We start from the raw sequence: 20,295 nt of genomic DNA, 5'->3' as shown, positions 1-20,295 counted from the left end.
TTTTTATTTTATTTTATCAAATTTCCTGACTTTTCCTGACTTTTGTCTTTTTTTTATTATTTTTCCTGACTTTTGTCTTTTTTTTTAATTTTTCCTGACTTTTCCTGACCGAGTGGCAACCCTGATAATGTATTAATGATGCATTTTTGTGTAATTATTGTTTACCTTTTTTAGAGCTTATAGTATTGGTCTAGCTTTTACTTGTTGTGTATTCTTTCATAAACCTTTTTTAGTTTGTGTTAATAAACCTTATATCTCATTCGCTTTTTATAATAAATGATGATTTTTTTTTGCCAAAGGTGTGCAAAATCACCGCATACTTCTTAAATCATTATACTTTCCTCAAAATACAAAAACATGTTGAGGTGAAAAAAACAAAAATGTAACACACATAAGGCAAATACTATATTTTTCACATTTATTAAAAATATTTTACTTTTATAACAAATTAAAGGCAAGTTAAAAAAATTCAAGTAAATTAAAGTATTTTATACACAGTTTAACTACACTTTTATGTTTATAAACATTAAAATTATATTTAAATACTTTAAGTTAGTTTTTGAATTTGAGTCAACAATTAAAAAAATATATATAACTTAGTCTAAAAAATAAAGTACAGAACTTCAGATATTAAACTTTATAAACTGACTTAAAATTTTATTATAGTATTTATACATTTGAATACTAATAACAAAAAAAAATAACAAAAACATGTGTTTCTATACAACACATTTTAATCCGTTCTTATCCCCATAGTTTTCAATATTCAAAAGACTGTGATAAGCTCAAATACACCAGGTATACCACACAACTATGAAGTAACTCTTTCTTCGTCGATTTTATCTGGTCGTGAAAAGGGTTCAGTAGCAACCAGCATTACAATTGGCAAAGGGGCTAACAGCAACAGCCACCAACTACCGTCAATAAAACGAGATGATATTGAAGCTAGTGTGTATAGCATTGCCAGGAGGTGACAACAAATAAATAGTATGTGATTTTTATTTGCAATGCTGAATATAGTCTGTAAAAATTTTTAAAAGCAGATAAATAAAAATTTTGCAAATGTTTTTAACATTTTTTCAATTTTAAATAACAGCTTTTATAATTATATATAATCATTACATTTTTTCCAAACTGCAAGTCGTAATTGTGTTACAAAAAATTCCGTATCAATTAAAGTTGTAACTTTCTTGAGAAATACTATAAAAAACGAAGCATTTTTCAACTAAACACATTAAGACATTTTAGGTGAAATAAATACCTACTATAATAAGGAGCTAAATATAATATTTAAAAAAGTTAAGCTTAAATTGAGGTTAGTCAATTAAATTTTAAATTTATTAAAAAACTTGTAAATAAAAAAATACAACTTATGTTTGAAAGTTAATGAAACTAGTTTTATAAGTATTATACTAATTAATATTATAAGCAGTAAGATTTGCTTGTGGAAAGACTTTTTGCTTGTCACTGCAGTATTATTTTAGTTAAAACATAACTGACTTCAAAAATTAAAAAAAATGTTTTAACGATTTTTTTATTAATAAAACATAACTTTATGATGAAAACTTGCTAATAAATTAAAAAACTAACCATAACATTTTTTCGGACACAGTACACCAAAAGACTTATGATTGCTACAAATACAGTTATATACGGATATCCATAATCTATGTAAACATATATTTATGTATATCTAAATTCTGTTAACATTATAAAAACTTATAAAGTTACTCTTTACAAGAATTTTAAGATGTTTAACTCACAAGTAAAATTTAAAATTTTATAAATTTTGTAACTCAATGTTAAATTGTAGTATATATAAATTTAAATTTTTTTTTTAAGTTATGCCATATTAAAAGAACAATTTTGAAACCAAAACTAGTAACATGTTTAAATATTTAGAATTTTAATTATTTAATTTGTAAACATTACTACCACAAACACTAACATAATAAACCAGACGCAACACAGTGTATGGCAGCAAGTACTGGGTACTGGTACAACGATTTGTTTACTACATACTGCTTTAATTTGATGTGCATTTTTTGTTTTAAAATTACTGATGAAATTACGCCTCGGATGATCAACATGAGAAGTAAAGAGATGAAATAGTTTAAGAAGACATAAGATTGACTGTTTAGAAAATTAGAGTCTTTTAAAAACTTACTTACAATTTTTATAAACTGTATACAAATACTTGCATTTAGTTGCCATGTATAATCGTTTAAAATCACTGACCTTTAATGTAGGCACTATACTTTTAAATTCCTACAAATTTAAGATAAGAGTTTGTTACAAATATCATGCACAACTGTTTTCCAACTCTATTTTATTTAATTTTATATTGTTAGACTTCTTTGAAAAAAGCAAACTTTGTAGGTAGAACAAGTATTTTTAATATTTATACTTAAAAAAACTCTTTATATTCGAAATAAACTCTACATTTTAAACTAAAAAACTGTTGCCCTTACTTTTCTAGAATGGACAATAGACAAAGCTTTTGATGTTTTTTGTATTATAAAACAGCATTTTATAAAACAACTTAATTAATGATTTCAGTCCTAACTAATTTTATTAAAAACTAATTTTCAACTGCTTTAGATAGGTTAAGATTACATATTTATGAATCAAAAAATATGATTTAATTTAATGTGCAACACATTAATTTAAGCTTACATAGTGAACAAATGCACCATAGTAAAAATGTCTTGAAAAAGGTTAATGTAAAAATTAATTTCTTATTGCAAATACTGTAATATCATTTAAAGTAAGGCTTTTAAACAAAATATGTAACTGACAAAATTAGTTGTAAAAACCATTGATAACCATCTAAAAGTAATTGTGTTTTATCGAATTTAAGAATAGAAAATACATACAGAAATTTGTACTAAACACAATCTTGCTTCATACATTATTAGTAACTTAAAAATTACAACAAACAAACCTAACCAAAAATTTTCTATATTAATAAGATTTATAATTAAGTTTTATAAAAAAAAACTAAACTAATTAATTGTCAATATCATTTAACTTGAAACTTATTAAGCATTTTGGAACCATTTAATACAGTGAAAATTTTTTATGTCATATAAGTTTAAACTTACAAGGGATATACTGCTTCTTGAGCACATCTTACAACCTTTGTGTGGTTTATTAAAGGATTTTGAAAGACAGTGTACCAATCTTTTAAAGAGAAGACACCACATGAATTTAGTTCAAAAGACATGTAAGGAGGAAAACACATAAGAGTGATAACTGCTGAAAATAAACATTCTAAAAATATTAAGACGGCTTGAATGATTGCTGGTTTCCTGTTTAAATTAATTTTAGTAGGCTAAGCTTCCATTTTTATTTAGTTTGAGAATATAAAATTTATTTTTTTTTACGGAAATATAACTAGAAAATTATAGTATCATTTTATTGAGTTTAAAATTTAACGTGTACAGTAAGCTATAAATATTAAACTGCATAGTAGGGTGCATCTGTTTTCCCTCATAGGTTAAAATTTATGAATAGCCCACTGAATTTTTTTCAGTTTTGGGAATCACATAAAAAACAACACAATTATAAAGCTTTCTAGCTTTTACCACCATTCAGCGATTTGACATCTTTCTGAAACAACCCTTATGTAAATTGTTTGGGACCTTAAAAATTTAAATTCAAGTATTTGGTTGGAAATTTTTCTACATGTTAGAATTATCAAAAAACATTCTACGCTTACTAACACAATTTTAAAAAAGTTTTATGGAGGTGTATTTCGTTTTCCTCAAAAAAGAAATGTTAAAAGCAATTTATTTAAATAACCTCAGTTTTATTTTAACTAAATAATCAAAAGTCCTATTGAAGAAGTTAAAAAAATATTAAAACTATATTTAATAAAAAAAAAAAAAAATTTTATAGTCGAAAATTCTTATTTTTAAATATTCTTTAATAAATATTACAATAGCGTTTTTTTTATTGAAAGAAATATTGTATAAGAGTTTGACTACTATTTTTTAGAAATGAACAAAAGGGGAAATAGACTTTTATTAAGATTTTTTTTAATCTTATAAATTCAACAATCAAAAGTTTCACCTTTTGCCATATGTTTTAAAAGTTTTTTTTATTAAATTAAATATATCTCAAACAACAATTGAAATCTCTATGTTCTTTAAAAACTAACTTATAGTATATTGTTTTAGCTTTAAAGTAAGGGCTAATTTTAATTCATAAAAAAGGTTGAACCCCTATGGCTTTAAATAACTAGTGATTATAACGCAGCATATTTGGGAACAAGTTAAAACAAATCTTCAACACTTTTATGGTCTTAAAAAGTAAAGCAGTTTAAATTAAACATAAACAAAAAACAGTATTTCAAGAAAGCTGAAACACTGCAGATTTGATCAAGCTACATCCCTAACATATTTATTTAAAATAAATCATCTCTCTAAGAAAGCACAATAAAGGATTAATTTTTAAGTTTTAAAATTATTTATTTTTCAAGCTGAAACATTTTTTATAATGTACTTTATTTCATAAAATTTTAATTAGGAGAGCTATCAATATGTTAAGAAGTATATAAAGCAGTATTTCGAACAACTAGACTAAAGTATTTATGACTTGTCTAGTTACTGCTTTTTCAAAATGATGTTAGAGTCTTAAAAAATATAATTAATGTCAACCTGATTTACAACTGCATATTACTATTAAAAATAATATTTTTTTATTCAAAAATAGTATGCAGTTTGGTAAAATTAATATAATTAAGAATTTGTTAATTTTATTAAATACTTAAGTGACTAAATAGAAATTATAAATGCATAAAAAATACAAACTTTAGATTTCTAAATTTTGGTGGTCTTTCAGCAAGTAAATAAAGTTGTCTGATAGCTGGCAGCAAAATCATGAATCCTAAATATTGATATTGGTATATTGTTGTGGGTATGCTGCATTTAACACAATTTATGTGATTACTGTCAACTCTATAGCCTACAGGACATTTTCCACATGCCTCTACACCTAAATTAAAATAAATTTTATTTTTCTTATGGTAGAAAAACATGAGTCTTACTCTTCCCTTTACAACAATAAACATTTTGTGAAAGTAAAGCAAGCAAGTTGTCATCACCTGTAATTCTACCTATAAACTTTTATTTTGAGCAAATCATTAATTATATTATAACAAATGAAAAATATTAAACTACTTTCTTGATGGCATTTATGTTTCAAATTTAAGGCTATGATAATAAAATACTCTTCTTTATCTTGGTCTAAATTTGTAGATTAAAAAAAAAGCAAACAGTTACTTTATATTATTCTTTTAAATCTAAATTAACTACTACGGTTTAGTGGATAAAAATTTGGTATGTAATACTACTTTATGAAAGGAGCATGTTGAAAGAGTGAAGAAGTCTACTTAATTAAAAATCCTACTTCTCCTTCATGTTTTTAAGCATCATTTATAAAATTCTTAGTCTTAAATGTATTAAATAATAATACAATATTATTAGAATATTCTTTTAAACAATCAAAAAAAAAATTTTTTTTAAGGTATAGACATAAACTGTTTGTTTTAAAAATGTCACATTAAGTTTATTATATTTCATTAACCATATATAACTTTTTATTCTGGGGATAATAGAGTAAATTATCTAAAAATTGTATAAAAATTGTGTATAAAATTTACCATAAAAGAGGGGAAGGTAGGAAATGTCTTTTTTTTCAAACTATTTATTAAATGCTTCTAATTTCTATTTAATAATGTTTTTATTATTAGTAAAACTATTAACATAATGGCAGCTATCATTAGACTCTGACTAAAAACAAACCTGACTCATTATTCATTTTACCACAGTAAAGACCAAGGCATCTGTCAGGATCCATGATTTGTATTGAATTTACATAAAATATATAAGAATTTCTTAATTTTTTTTAACTTAATTTTCTAAGTAGGCAAATAAACAATTTTAATATAAAACAAAATCAATTAAAAAATATATATATTTAATCTTAACCTATATTTCTGCAAAAGAAGTTTCCCAAATTTTATGTAACAATATTGTATTATATTATGTTTTATTTTGTTTGTATTATTTATTGTACCAATGATGTATTTTGTAATTGCTTGTATCTGGGGATTCACCTTGTTTAACACTAAACAGTCTTGTATTTATGTTCTATATTTGTAAGCTGCAAAGTCCAGGCGCTTCTGATTAGCTTAAATTTATCTTCTCTTTATATCAAACTATAATTTATAGAAAAAATATTTTGCAAATTATTAATTGTAATTTTGGGATAATTAGTGATAAGGGTTTTGATTTAAATTTTCGGGTAAAATTTATTAGGGATAGGGATTTAAGTACTATTGATTGAGTGCTCTGATATTATTTTACCTTATTTACATGTTATAATCAATGAAAACACTTTTAAATTCTAACTAATGAATCTGATCCGATTCGACATTCGCGTAAAAGCAAAAATAATGAATATTTTTTTCGAGAGCCAAAACTTGTATTTTTTGCTGCCAATTCTTACAATATTACAAGTATAAAGTTATACTTCTACTTAATAAGATTTAAATTTCAGACATTAACAACATCCTTTTTGACATGTCAAACTTAAAATTTATTAATTTCTACATCTTTTAGAAATATTTTTCTTGTTTTTAGTTTTACAAAAACAAAACTTATTTAAGTAAACTAAGTGAAGAAAACTATTTAAAAAAGGCCTGTATATAAAGTTTTTGAACTTTATGAACCTATGGAAACTTTCATATAAGTTTGACTCTCTTATTAAAACAAATTTAAAAATATTTTTAGTGATCATTTAAATGTATAAGAAAACACCAAACAAAAATGTTTTTAGAACGTCTGCAGAGATAAAAATAATTGTATATATATATATATATATATATATATATCTAAAAACGAGAAAAATTAACAGAAATCGTAAAATGAGAATTAAGGGCACATTAAAAAAATACAGATTTAAAAGCTTAAAACGCGGCTAATTCTTGACACAGTGGCACACGAGCGAGTACATCGGACCGTTTTCGGGCTGGTCCTCGACCTGACCCACGGACACCTGCGTCCACTCTCCGTCGTCTTCTATCTTTTTGACGACCTTAATGAGCTGCTGGACGTGCTCCTTTCACGTGTCTCTGACCGTGAAGACGAAGTGGCCGCCGGTTTTCACCACTTGCTACATGTTTTAAAGAGTTGAAGTTTTATTGGGAAGCTAATATTAGGAACTGAGGAAGTATATTGTTCAATTTTTTGAACCAAATTTACAGATAACCACCAATAATTTTTGTATAAAATATACATAAACAAAAGTTAGGACAGAGATGTTTTAAAACTACAATAACTAATTTGAAGTACTTAGTTTAAATAATATTGAACGGCTTCTTACATCTTTCTTTTACTTAATCGATTCTGTTCGTTTGATCCACGATTTTAAAACAAAATATACATTTAAAATATAAGTGTATTCAAGATACGATATAAGTATTGACGCAGCAAAGGTGCGAAGCAGCTCAGTTTATAAGCTAGCATGTTCATTATTTATACTTTATCACTTTACAAATTCGTTTGAACTCTTACTAGTTTTACAATAATGTTTAAATTTAGCAATTAAAAAGCTGCAAATCTGCAAAAACAATCAAACTTTTTGCCAATAAAAATTGTGTTTTTTTTTAATTGACCTAGTAAATTTACCACGACCTGTATTATAAATGTCATTTTCGTTCTCTTAAAAAACTCTTGTTAGCATGAGCTCTTTGTAGTCTGTTAGAATCGCAAGTTTAATTGTTTAATTGAGCAAAAATGGACTGTTGAAGTTGGTCCTGCAATGACTACGCTTTAAAAATCAGATTTTTGTATTTACTTTTCTGCATTTTAATACTATTACTAAATAGTAATAACTTGTATTAATTAAAACATGCAGCAGAAAAATAAACTTTTAGTAGCATCTGATAATCCCTTTATTTATTGACCATGAAAAAGAAATAAAAAATTATGTTTCTAATTACAAACACATTAGTTTAATTTTTAATTCTAGTTAAATTTTGTTTTTTAAATATACAAAGTATATATTTTAAATTTAGTCCTTATGTATCAGTATAAACTAATGCTAAATTAATTTTGTCGAATTTATTGCATAAAATAGATCTAAAAGATTTAGTAAACGTACAAAAATTTTAATCAAAATATGTAAAATAGTTACTATAAAAAAAGTTTGAAAATGCTTTATGTATATATAACTGAAAGAAAAAAAAATCTAACATACTAGATTATTGAGGTTATCATACATTAACTAAAGTTTAAAGAAACAAATCTCTGTTCTTGACTTAATAAACTTTTTTTGAATGTAATAAAATTAAATAAGTATAACCTAACTTGTTAAAAAAGACGACGTAAAATAAACAGTATGTAGTAAAAACTAGTTCAAGTAACATTATAATATATTGACTACTAAACTGCTCACTAATTTTTTTTTTTCATTAAAAAGAAGTTCTATGCGCATTTTGAATGTTCCGAGTTAAAATTTTAAATTGTGTTTATATTTTCTATTTTAGATATTAATTAATCCACTTTAAGTTTAGCTAAAAAACTAAAAACTTTTTCAACTTTTTAATCAATTCATAAACTAAAATAAGAACTGATTTTAAACTTTAAACCGAAGATCTTACTAAAAATGAATTTTGTTTAAATAAATCCTTTATAATAAACAAAGAAAACAGTAAAAATAACATGAAAATCTTAACAAATATAAACCTAATTATCCATCATGTTCTTCTGTAGGCTTCCTCATTTGGAATTGACTTTAGGCTTTAAAGTGTTAGAACTCACTGTGACGGCAGGCGAGAAAATAAAATGAGTACAAGTGACAAGTAACTCACTAGCATCAAATTTACTTATGGATCATTCTGATAGTCTAACTTTATAAAAATTTAACTTATACAAATAAAATTAAACTTCATTACATTAACTCTATTAATATAAACGTTTAGTTACAGTCGTAAATACTTTTTAAAACATTAAGAAATGTTAAGTAAGAAATTTAATTCTGTTTGTCAGAAAAAATTAACTTATAATAATCTAATAAACAAAGTTAAATAAGATGTGAGAGTGTGAATTGTTGTTGTTACTAATTGTTACAATTTATAAATAAAATATATGTGGGTAAATCAAATAAATCAAAATAGTTTGCTAGTTGTAATAATCTAAATTTTCCACTATCAAACTTTAATTTTTTTTTTATCTTTTAAATTAATAAACACCACAGCATTCCAGATATTGTATCTATATAATAAAAACTACTAAGAACTAATACAAATTTCATACACAAGACATTAGACTGTATCAGTAGTGATGTATAACTTGATACCGAAAAGTTTTTTTAATCACTACGTTTCTTAACCAAATTTTTGATTGCTTTTTTTTGACGTTCAATAAACAGTTATATAGTTTCATTTACTAATAAAATATGAAACAAATAGTATATGGTTAAGACGGGTAGCTCGAAAAACATGCAAAAAAAAAATGACTCAGCAACTATGCAAATGTTTGCATATTTCTCATGTTACCCATTCAGACATGTTTGATTACTGAATTTACTTTCTGTTTTTAGTAAAAATATTCTGCATACTGTAAGGCCTTTATACTTAATTTAATCAATGTCTAAAATGATACAAAATGAAAACATGCGTGAATGTAATTTTTCTAAACTGTAAACTTTACAACTGTAAATGTATATTAAAAAATTCTAAGTCACTTATAGCGAAAAACATTTACAAAAAAAAAAAAGTTTTTTATATATTTAAAAGAAAAATAAACAAAAATCAAATATTTTTAATTTTAGTTTTTATCATAAATTAAAACTATTCAACTCAAGCTGCTTTATAACTATGCATGATTAAAAAAGAAAATAATATTTAATTAGTAAACAAAATCTGTCCTCCTTTGTTCTTGTTAGGGATTCGTCCATAATAAGGACGTAACCGGTCTCTGTCTACCGAAGGAATGTGTTCTGATGATCGAATTGGTATCATAAAACCTTTTATTAATTATATGTTAAAAAAAAGTTCTAAGAAAAAAAATGTTTAAAAATTTGAGTTTTACTATGAACAAACTAAAAAAAATGCTTTAACATTTTAAAACTATGCTTAGCATCACAGTTACCATAAGTAGCTATAAAGCTATAAATCTTAGTTAAAAAATTGCTTTTTTGGAAGGTGGTAATAAATTAGCTTTTAGCCCTTAAATAATTGCGATAAGTGATTTTACACTATAAGCTTATGGAAAAAAATATTGCCGTTTTGATAAAAAAATTGCTTTTAGAATAAATAAAACCCCCTTTTTTAAAAGCTTTAAAATTTTTAAATACTGGTGACTTAAACATTTAGCTCATCTAGTAATAGCTTCTTGCTCTAAAGTAACCTTTAATAAAGAGTAAAACAGCATAAATAATTAGTAAACTGAAATTAATGAATGAAAATGAAATTTTTTGTCAAAATAAGTTTTAAATTAACTTAAATTTTAGCTTTAAGCTTGTTGAATGATAAAAGGAAAATTATTACAATCAGTTCTTTCCTTAAAAAATATTTAGAAATCTTATTAAAAACTGCCATTAAAAAGATTAAGTTGATAATAGTCTTGTTTGTTAGTTTAAGATAATTAAAATAATTTCATTGTCTGAATAAAATAAGGAGTAGAGTTTGAGACTTATATTTATTCACCATATAGAAAAAATCAAACAGCTTAATTCATAGTATATTAGTTAAAAAAATGTCTATTCCTTTTGATAGAAAGTATTTTATCATTTCATTTTATACATATTATATCTTAAAAATTAACTTTATAAACTTTAAACTAAAATTTCCAGAATATTGTTCTATAAGTAAACATAGCAATGTGAAAAAGCAAATTTTTTAACTCTTTTTTGCACTTGACATTTTTTTACGTTTTTCATTTAATTTACTTAAATTAAAACAAACTTTATGCTGGTTAGACATGTTAATTGTTTTATTCAATAAAACAAGTTTACAAATCAATAAAACAGTTAAGCAAATATTTAAAATTTTTACCTACATACATATACAAAATTTTTCTAGACAATATTTGAAATACATGGTGCTCTTAAGTATTATGATTATACTAAACATTTTATTGTAGTGAATTTACTAATTCTTTCCTTTTATTTATTTTTGAGTTATTTATTGCATTTTTTTGGTTGCTCTTGTAGAAAGGGAAAAGTAAAATTTAAATGATGTAAAAATCAAAATTTAGGGTAGGAGACAGTGTGGGCGGAGCCCATGGTAGACTATAGTTTCCACGGTCAATATTGGCAGTAATAGGTTAAAAAAAGTGCTTTCCATTTTTTTATTGTATGTATAAATAGTTGTTAAGTTTTTTGGTTATTTTTTACTTATTATTATTGTTTTTATATTTAGCTCAAAGTATTAGTCACAAGCAAATGGTGCGCAGCCCATGACTGAAAGGTCCTTCTGCACACCAATCCATTGACCTTAGTTGTGAGCCTCACATGTTTTCTTTTTTTAATAAATTTTAAGTTATAAATTGAAAATGTGCTTTTTCTCTGGTTGCTAATGGACTTATATTTAAGACAAAATTTGTATGAAGTTTGTGAAGTTGAATTTTTGGTAGATATATTAGTTTAAGATTATAAAATTTTCAAAAGGATAATCTTTAAAATATTTTTATAAAAAAAATAGAAAGGATCTGTTTTGATACAGAAGTGGTAAATTTGTTTTTTAAATTCTACCTGTAGATACAATATTGCACATTTTAGTTTTTATAATCAAAGTTAAATGTGTTTAGTGTATACAAGGTTCTCTCTGGCCCAGACTTTTAAAATACCTAATCTCAAAAAACGGAGGAGAAGATAAATTTTTAGTGAAATAATCTATTTTTGCAGTTTTAGTCTGCAACTCCTGTAAGGAACCTATTTTTGCCTCTTACTTTGACTGGCTATATCTCAAAAATGATTTTGAATTTTTAAAAGCTGTAAAAAGCATTTTGTAGCTTAGTAAAAATATATAAAATAAGATCAAATTGTGAAAAAAAGTGTTTTATGATTAAATGCCCCATGCCCTTATATTATTTTCAAAATAATTACAAAAATCACTTCTTGATTTTTTAATGTCATTTTGAAACATTTGCAACTGTTTTGTTCGGTTTGTTGTTTTATATGGTGATTGGAAAATATTGATTAAAACAATAGATTTAATTTTGCATAGTGTTGGACTAGTTGTTATATTTTTATATATACAATTTACTTTGATGATTTTTTAAATAGTTCCAGACTAAAAATAAGTTTGATCTGTTTTAGGAGGCTACTAACACTTTGTCATATTATATTGGTTTTCTATATTTGTGCTCCTGCACTTAATTTTACACTGTTTTTTGAAATACTTTTCAATTTGATTATAAACAGGGTTGCCACTATACCTGGAAACCTGGAATAACCTGGAATTGGACAATTTAGGCAAAAATAACCTGGAAAAACCTGGAATTTGAGAAATTTTGAAAAAACCCTGGAAAAACCTGTAATTTTGATCAAAAAACCTGGAATTTTTCATAATTTTGATATATTCAGTAGTAAAATTTCAGTTTGACACAAAAAATCTATCATATAAGTAAATTTTTTTTGTCATCATCAAAATTTTTTTATTAAAATACACATTTAGAGTAACTTTACAGTTTTTTTTCAAAGTTTTTATACTATTTAACACAGTTTCTTATATAAAAATTAACTTAAAACTAAAAGTGTGTACTTTTAAAAACCTGGAAGAAATTTGGAAAACCTGGAAAAAAATTTAAAAACAAGTGGCAACCCTGTATAAAGGTACAACACACTTTATAAAATTTTCTCAAAAATTTTTAAAAGAAAACTTATTTAGTTCCCCATTCTACCTTGAATTTTAAACTAAAAATTTAAACAAGTTCTTTATAAAATGAATTATTATATACTGATAATATGTTTAAATATTTTTCATATTTTTGTTTAATAAAAAACCCATTATATCAAGTAGCTGTATAGTATCTTTTCATTATTTTTTACCTTTAGTTTAATTTTATACTTAAAAAAACAACTAAACTTGTACTTAAAAACTAAAATGTAGAACAAAATCAGATAACCAGGAAGAATTTTTTTTTTTAAATCACTGGCTACCCTGTTTATTAAAAATATTTTAACAAGTGGTATGGAATGTAAAACAGACCCAACTAATGAATTATTATAGAAATTATGTAAAACATAAAGATAAACTTTTGACAGAGTGGTAAAAAAATCTAGAATCCTGGAAAAACCTTGAATATTCAAAACAAATTACTAGAAAACCTGTAATTGTTAACAATTTTTACATATTAAGTAGTAAAATTTTGGTTTGACATGAAGAATCTCTCATAATTTTTTTTTAACACATTTGAAGTAGCTTAACTGTATCTTTTTAATGTTGTTATACTACTTAACACAGTTTTTAACCTTAACTTTAGTCTAAAACTAGACTGTGTACTTTCAATATCTGTACTCAGAACGGATATCAAATATGTCAATATTCAGCTTCCCTGTTAAATTTGTTTATGAATTACATGTTGTTTTTTGTTGCTCTACTTGTTTAAATTCTTAAAAAAAAAAACTAAATTTTTTAAAGAAAAAATAATTGATACATTAAAAGCAAGCAGGTTGATTTGAAACAAATGTTATGCTATGAAATGTTACAATTTGTTTAAATTCTTAAAATATTTTTTTTAATCTTGATTGTTACATCAAAAGCAAGCAGGTTTATATGAAATAAATGTTGATAAAAGAGATATGCATGAGCATGAATGTTTTGTTTTAATTTTTATAACTGCATGCATATTTTTCAGCAGATATTTGTGTAGTTTGATAAATTTCTAGATGCTTTTTAGTTTGTTCACTTATTTTTCTAAGTAAAAGTTATAGAATATAATAAACATAACAATAAACTGTACAGACATAAACAAAACCTATAAATAGTATGGACATATTATATATGTAATTTATATATTTTTACAAAATAATTGATGGGTTTTAAATATTACCGAAATACTAAAAGTTTTACTTTAATGCACCATGCTATAAGTAGCCAGCATTTAACAAATGGTAGTTTTAATTAATTTGAGCTAAAAACATTTCATAAAAATATAGCTATTATTTAAAGTTATTTTTTGTACATTTGTAAAACTGCATTAGTTGAATGCGCCTTCTGTAATATGGTGTTATTAACTATGAGTGTTCATTCGACATATATGAATTTTTATTTATTAAAAGTTTATTAAATGTGAATCAAACCTCACCCTACAGAAACTTTGAAGTACTCTAAAAATATTTTTGTAAATTAATTATGTAACAGTGTTGTAATTGTTGCTTAATTTGTAAACACAAAATTAATTAAACTTAGAATATAAAAACTAAATTCAAAAAAGTAAGTAAAATTTAAATTAACTAAATTATAAGTATACTTGGAAAAAGAGCAAAGATCATTTTTTAAACTTACTGATTTTTTTTTTGGCCTCTAAGACTTTTTCACAAAAGTTTTTGTAGTATGACTTTTTTTAATTTTAATAAAGAGAATTTAGGTAGATTTCTGAAATTATAATTACTATTAAGTTACAATCAATTATTTGTAGTGGAGGCTTAAAAACAAATCTACTTCAGGCTCCCTCATCATTCACAATAGCTGTAATACATGTTAAAACTCGAGCTAAGATGCTTGAGGCAATACTGGGCATAAGCAGCTGCTTGCTTAAATGTTTGATGATAAAGTACAAGCTGCTCGTTTGAGGCGTACCGAGTGCACAGCTGTAATAAAACATGACCTTTGGCCCATGTGCAAGGATTACTCAAAAAGAAAATTGGAGATGACTTATAATTTCCTTTTTGTTGACAAGGCTACTGTTAAGGCTGGCGAAATCAGCTATTTTGGTAAGCATCCAAAAATTGTAAATATTTTTTATATACCAAATTTATTAACATTATGTAATATTGGTTCTGCTTGTAAAGAGTTTTTTTTTAGAATTTAATTAAGTTCTTCTAGTTATTTAGTAGAAAGGTTTTAATTTCATATTTAATTTTTCAGTTTTTAATTTATAAATTTGTAATAATATTATATATAATTATTATTTATTTGTAATCATTTTGAAAATTATTTTTAGAGTCTTTTGTAATATGAATGGGTTTAACCAAGTAACAGTTTTTTTTACAAAAAACGCTTGTTATTATAAATTGTAAATTTACCCAAAATTAAAAAGCAGTAAAAGTTGTTTAAAGCAAATTAAGTAAAACAAGCTACAAAAATTATACATATAAATTGTAACGCTTTTCTTATGAAATAGTTTTAGAAAATAGTCAATTCGAGTTCTGTTGATAATCTCGAACATTTAAACATTATTATCAAAATCTCTTTAATCACAAGTTCAAAAATTATATGAATAAATTGTATATAGCTTGACTTTTATTTTTGACTTTGGTAGGTCTACTTGAATGCCCTTGTTCATGCACTTTTCATAACCAGTATATATATATATTAAAGGGAGCATAACTACTTTTTATATTCTGTAGGTTGATATGAAAAATACTACCAATGAAAGTGGTTGGATAGAAACCTCAAATTAGCTTTTTTGTCCGAAATTAAAAATTTCAATTCAAAAAACAGCAGACCCACATTAGATGCTTCAACTACCCAATAATATAATTCAAGAGGTTTGAAACTTGTTTTTTTAGAATATGTTTTAATGCTAAAAGCATTTTTAAATGGTTAAGCTGAAATTTTAAACTCTGTAAAATTTTTTAAATTACCTTTATACATGTCTTGTAATTTAATATAACAGTATGTATTATTATGAACAAGTTGTTGTGTTTCCTAGAGGTTTTGCAATCTTTATTAAGATTTAAGTGTAAAATCACAAACTTCAGAGCTAGGTATGCTTGATATATTGAAATAGTTTGTTCTTAGTGTTTTATTTCATCTGAGTTTTTAGGAAATGAAAACTTTTTAGAGATGTTTTTTATTTATTAGTTTAGTACATATTTGTAGTTTTATCACTCAAAGTTTTTTTTCTAAAAAGTTAAACTTAATTTATTTTTAAAAAAAGAACATGTTTCTCTATTGTTTTATCATTTTATTAGAATTATAGTTTTATCAATCACTGATTTGTGTAAAAGTCTTAACAATAAGATAAAGTATTTTTTTTTAACTTAAAATGTGCTTAAAATCTCCTGTTTAATTCTATTTTGTTGTTGTATTAAACTATAAGAGTGTGTTAATCTACTTTAAATTGAACAAAAAGATATATTTTTGCTGTTTTTGTTTTCTACATGTTAATAACAAATCAAACATATAACATTTTAACGAACATTTTTATATAATTTTATGTTGAAAAGGTAAAATTTTCAAAAGAAAGTTCCTTCTTGTGTGAATTTTCTTTTAACTTTGATGCTACTTTAAGCTTTTTTAAAGAAGTAGGTGACTCTAAAAAAAAGTAACTGTTTAAAGCAATTTAGTTTTTGATTGCATTAAAAGTTTCTTTACTTTTTAAGTCAACTTAAATATCGACAAAAAGGTTATTATTTAGTGTTTTTTTATACTTATTTTTATTAAACTACATTTAAATAAGTTTATGTTTAAAAATTGATTTCAAAATGTTTTGTTTTAATTGATTTTCATATTCATGTAGAACAAACAAAATTACTCAAGCTTGCAATATAAAATGCATTTTAAAAGCTTAGTTATTTAAAACTTATTTGAAAGTTGTATTGTAGTAAGTTATTTGAAACATGTAGTTTAATTTTTTTAATCTAAGAAAAAAAAAAAACTTCTAAAACGGAATTCATATATACTATATGATCAAAAATGTTGTGTAGTAAATTTTAAATTAATTAGATTAAAGGAACATAGCTTATTGTTAATTATTGTATATAAGTAAGCTCATGTAATGTTTTCAAACATTTAATATTAAATTTTTTTTTTTTTTAAATCTCTGTTTTTTGTTACATCATTGGTAATATATGAATGCTTTAAACTAATTATTTTTTTACCTTGTACATTGGAGGTTAAGTGTGTAAACTTTCAATTAATGTTGTAGTTTTTGATATTCAATTTTAAATGAGTGTAAAAAGTATTTTAAGCCATATCTTCCCATCGATTTTATTTATTTTTAAAAGTATGGATAAAAGTTAGTTTTTTTATTACACACTGAAAGTTTTTAGTTCAATTTTTAAAACTATAATTTTAAGCTCTACATTTCGATTAAAATTTAACTATTATGAATACCAGTGTAGATACTATTCTTATTCAACTTTTTTACATTTCAAAGTATATTTACTGATGTTGTTTGATCTTTTTTTTCATTTTCACTTAGCTAATGACATAAAACTATTAGAACAAGAATGTAAATAGCATATATATTTTTTAAATAATTTTAATAAATACCAATGTAAGTAATTTTTAAAATAGCTTTAATCCATATGTTTTCTCATTTTTATGATGAACATAAAGGATTATAAGACCAGCTTCAAATTAAAAATAAAGCTTATATGTATCTTTCATTAATAAATAGATTTTACTGTTTTTAGGGTGTATTCACACTTTCAGTTTTGCTAAGTTACAAATAATAAACTGTTTCTTAACTTTTTCAGTTTATATATTGACATTTACTTTTTCTTTGATTTTTATTTGTAAAAAAGCTTTAGTTTTTATTATTCTTTTTAAAGCGTTTTTTGTAGATTAACTTATACCATTTGAATTTTTTTTTTCAAATCTAAAAAATAATCAATAAAAATAACCGTTAATCGGAAATTCTATTTTCTATGATTCAGTTTTAATAAGTACCAATAAAAGTATCTATTTTCTTTTTCAATAGCTTTAATCCTTATATTTTTATTTTTTATGATGAACAAAAAATATTATAAGACCAGCTTAAATTTAAATAAAAATTCTTTTATGTATACTGTTGTTGTTAAATATATTTTACTGTCTATAGGGTTAATTTACATTTTTTTAAAAAGTTAACCATTTAAAACTTTCACATGTTATAAAAATGTTAATTATGAAAAAGCCTTATTTTTTTTTACTGAGAGCTTATAAATGTTAAAGGTAATGTAAAATAGTTTAGGTATTGATAAAAATGTAAACATTGAATGCAATATTTATTACAAATAAGGTAAGTTTGTAATAAAGAATCAAAAGTATTTAGGGAATTTTTTGTTTTTAAAAGCATAAGTATTGATTACTTAGATAAATTTAGTTTTAAAATATCGCTAAAACTGCAAACTAGCGAATGGTTTTTGTTGATTAGACCATTTAATGTTAATGTAGTTTTTGCATTGTATCATAATATTTTTTAATATATTTCGTTCAAGTATATTAAATAGAAGTTAATGAATTAAAAATAACTACATTTAAAAAAAGTTTTCAAGTTTAATTTACTTAGCAAAAAATAGAAAAAATACTATTAACATAATTTCTTAAAATGCAAACTTAAGCAGCAGTGCAAACTCATAACTTGCACATTTAACCGAATGTGCGAACTCAAAAAATTCTCCATTTAGAAATAATTATTAGTTTTATAAACAAAAAATTATAATTTTTGAAAGTAGCTTTTCAATCACCTAAAAAACAGTATAGGAATTTGCTCTGCTCTGATGCAAAGGCTTTAGTTTAAGTATTTAGTCATGAAAAAGTTTACTTTCATAAACTTTAAATTTGTGAGAAAAGCACTATACTATAACTTTTTAATAGTAAGCTAAGCATTCATTGATATTCAAAGTAAGTCAAACTTAGCTCTTGTGAGATACCAAACGGTTAAAATATTTTGTATGTCAAGTTTTCATTGAAAATTATATAAGGGCAAAAATAGCTATAAAATTCTGGCAACTGTGCTTAGCATTTAAATAACCTTCTTTTAGAACTAACAGTTTTTACAATTTAAAAAAATATCTAACTTTTGAGTTTAAGTATAACTGAGTTAATATTTTTACAAACATAAAAAAACACTTAAAATAGCATAAATCTTTCTTTGTAAAAAAAACAATTGATATTAAGACAAGTCAAAGTTTTATCAATTTTGTATTTTATTATTACTTTCAGCTTATCATTAATTATTTTACTTTTTTTTGATGAAATGTATGAAGAGATTATTTAGTTTTTTACATAAATAAAATTTTGGCTATTTTATGAAAATCTTTACTAATACGAAAATAAAATATTTTTTATAACAATTTTTATATTAATAGCCTAAATGTAAGCTTTTTTACGAGTCTTGTTGAAACGTTTTGATGTTTCCCATAATTTTTGCTGAGTTAGCAAAATAAAAAAACTTTTTTCATGTTTATTTTATTTCTAGTTAATAAAAATTTATTTTTGATTAGTTTTCAATATGTTTTGGTAAGGTGGGTTAGGGATATGGGTATAAAAAAAACTTCAAAAAAGTTGCTGACTCATCAAATATTAGAGGAAGTACCTCAACGTTTCAATCGGACCCCTTTTTTCTACAGCAAAAAGCTGATCAAACGAGCTCTTATTAACTAAAAGCAAAATTGAGGTCAATTCTTTACTTAGGGTATTTAAAGTATTACAAGCTATGTTTACTCACTACTATTCATAAAAATGAGTAGCATATTTTTGAAATCTAAAATCTACCTTCTAGTTACCTCGTATGCCATTTGACAGTTAATTTTTTACATCAAATGTATAGTTTAATTCTGTTTGATTATAGTTAAAACAACTATTAAATTTAAAAATGTTTATATTTTAGTTTAAGGCTGTTATTACAAAGCTACTGATACAATTTAAAGTACAATTTAAATACCTTGATTTTTACAGGTTTATCTTATTTTGTTAAGCTTCATCTAAGCTATCAAACTTTTTTAACTGCTTCAAAAAGTATAAAGTAAATTTTTATATAAGCAATTTAAGTGTGTCTGCTCAATAGGTTCCTAGTGGAAGGCACAAACCAAAAACACAAAAAAGAATATTTCATTAAAATCAATCTTCTCCTTCATTTTTTAACCAATCTTCTTTAAACTTTTATAAAAAGTTCATTATTAAATTTTAAAATTATTAAATGCAGAATTTTTTTAAATTTTTGAAAATAAATAATTTATTAGAAAATAAAAAATTTTTGTGGTTGTTTTTTATCTAAAATTATTTTTTTAAACAGTTTTGAAATCTCAACATTAAAAGATGATAATCAAATACAAAAGGTCTGCATGCATTTTTGTTTTGCTGTTGATTGTTTTTTATTTTAATTTTCTAATTATTTGTTTAATACT

At 23.8% G+C, this 20,295-nt stretch overlaps 1 protein-coding gene across 2 annotated transcripts in view; it reads right to left on the bottom strand.

Annotated features, from left to right (window-relative positions):
- Positions 1–414: 414 nt before the first annotated feature.
- LOC145829721 (JNK1/MAPK8-associated membrane protein-like) overlaps positions 415–20,295 on the bottom strand; it is a 41,904-nt gene continuing 22,023 nt past the window's right edge. Inside the window, exons 2-7 of one of the 2 annotated variants that reach the window (XM_082937584.1) lie at positions 5,808–5,914; positions 4,815–4,998; positions 3,105–3,311; positions 1,949–2,133; positions 1,591–1,667; positions 415–1,021 (exon numbers count right to left, since the gene is read on the bottom strand). In XM_082937584.1, the coding sequence (XP_082793710.1) occupies positions 812–1,021; positions 1,591–1,667; positions 1,949–2,133; positions 3,105–3,311; positions 4,815–4,998; positions 5,808–5,862 (918 nt within the window). In that variant the 5' untranslated portion in view covers positions 5,863–5,914 and the 3' untranslated portion in view covers positions 415–811. Of the gene's footprint in view, positions 1,022–1,590; positions 1,668–1,948; positions 2,134–3,104; positions 3,312–4,814; positions 4,999–5,807; positions 5,926–20,295 lie in introns of those variants that run through there. The other variant, XM_082937583.1, reaches the window with a different exon arrangement.

Source organism: Thalia democratica, chromosome 2 (assembly GCF_965202585.1).
Source record: "Thalia democratica chromosome 2, ktThaDemo2.hap1.1, whole genome shotgun sequence".
Classification (NCBI taxonomy): domain Eukaryota; kingdom Metazoa; phylum Chordata; class Thaliacea; order Salpida; family Salpidae; genus Thalia; species Thalia democratica.
This window is presented reverse-complemented; position numbering and strand designations above follow the sequence as displayed.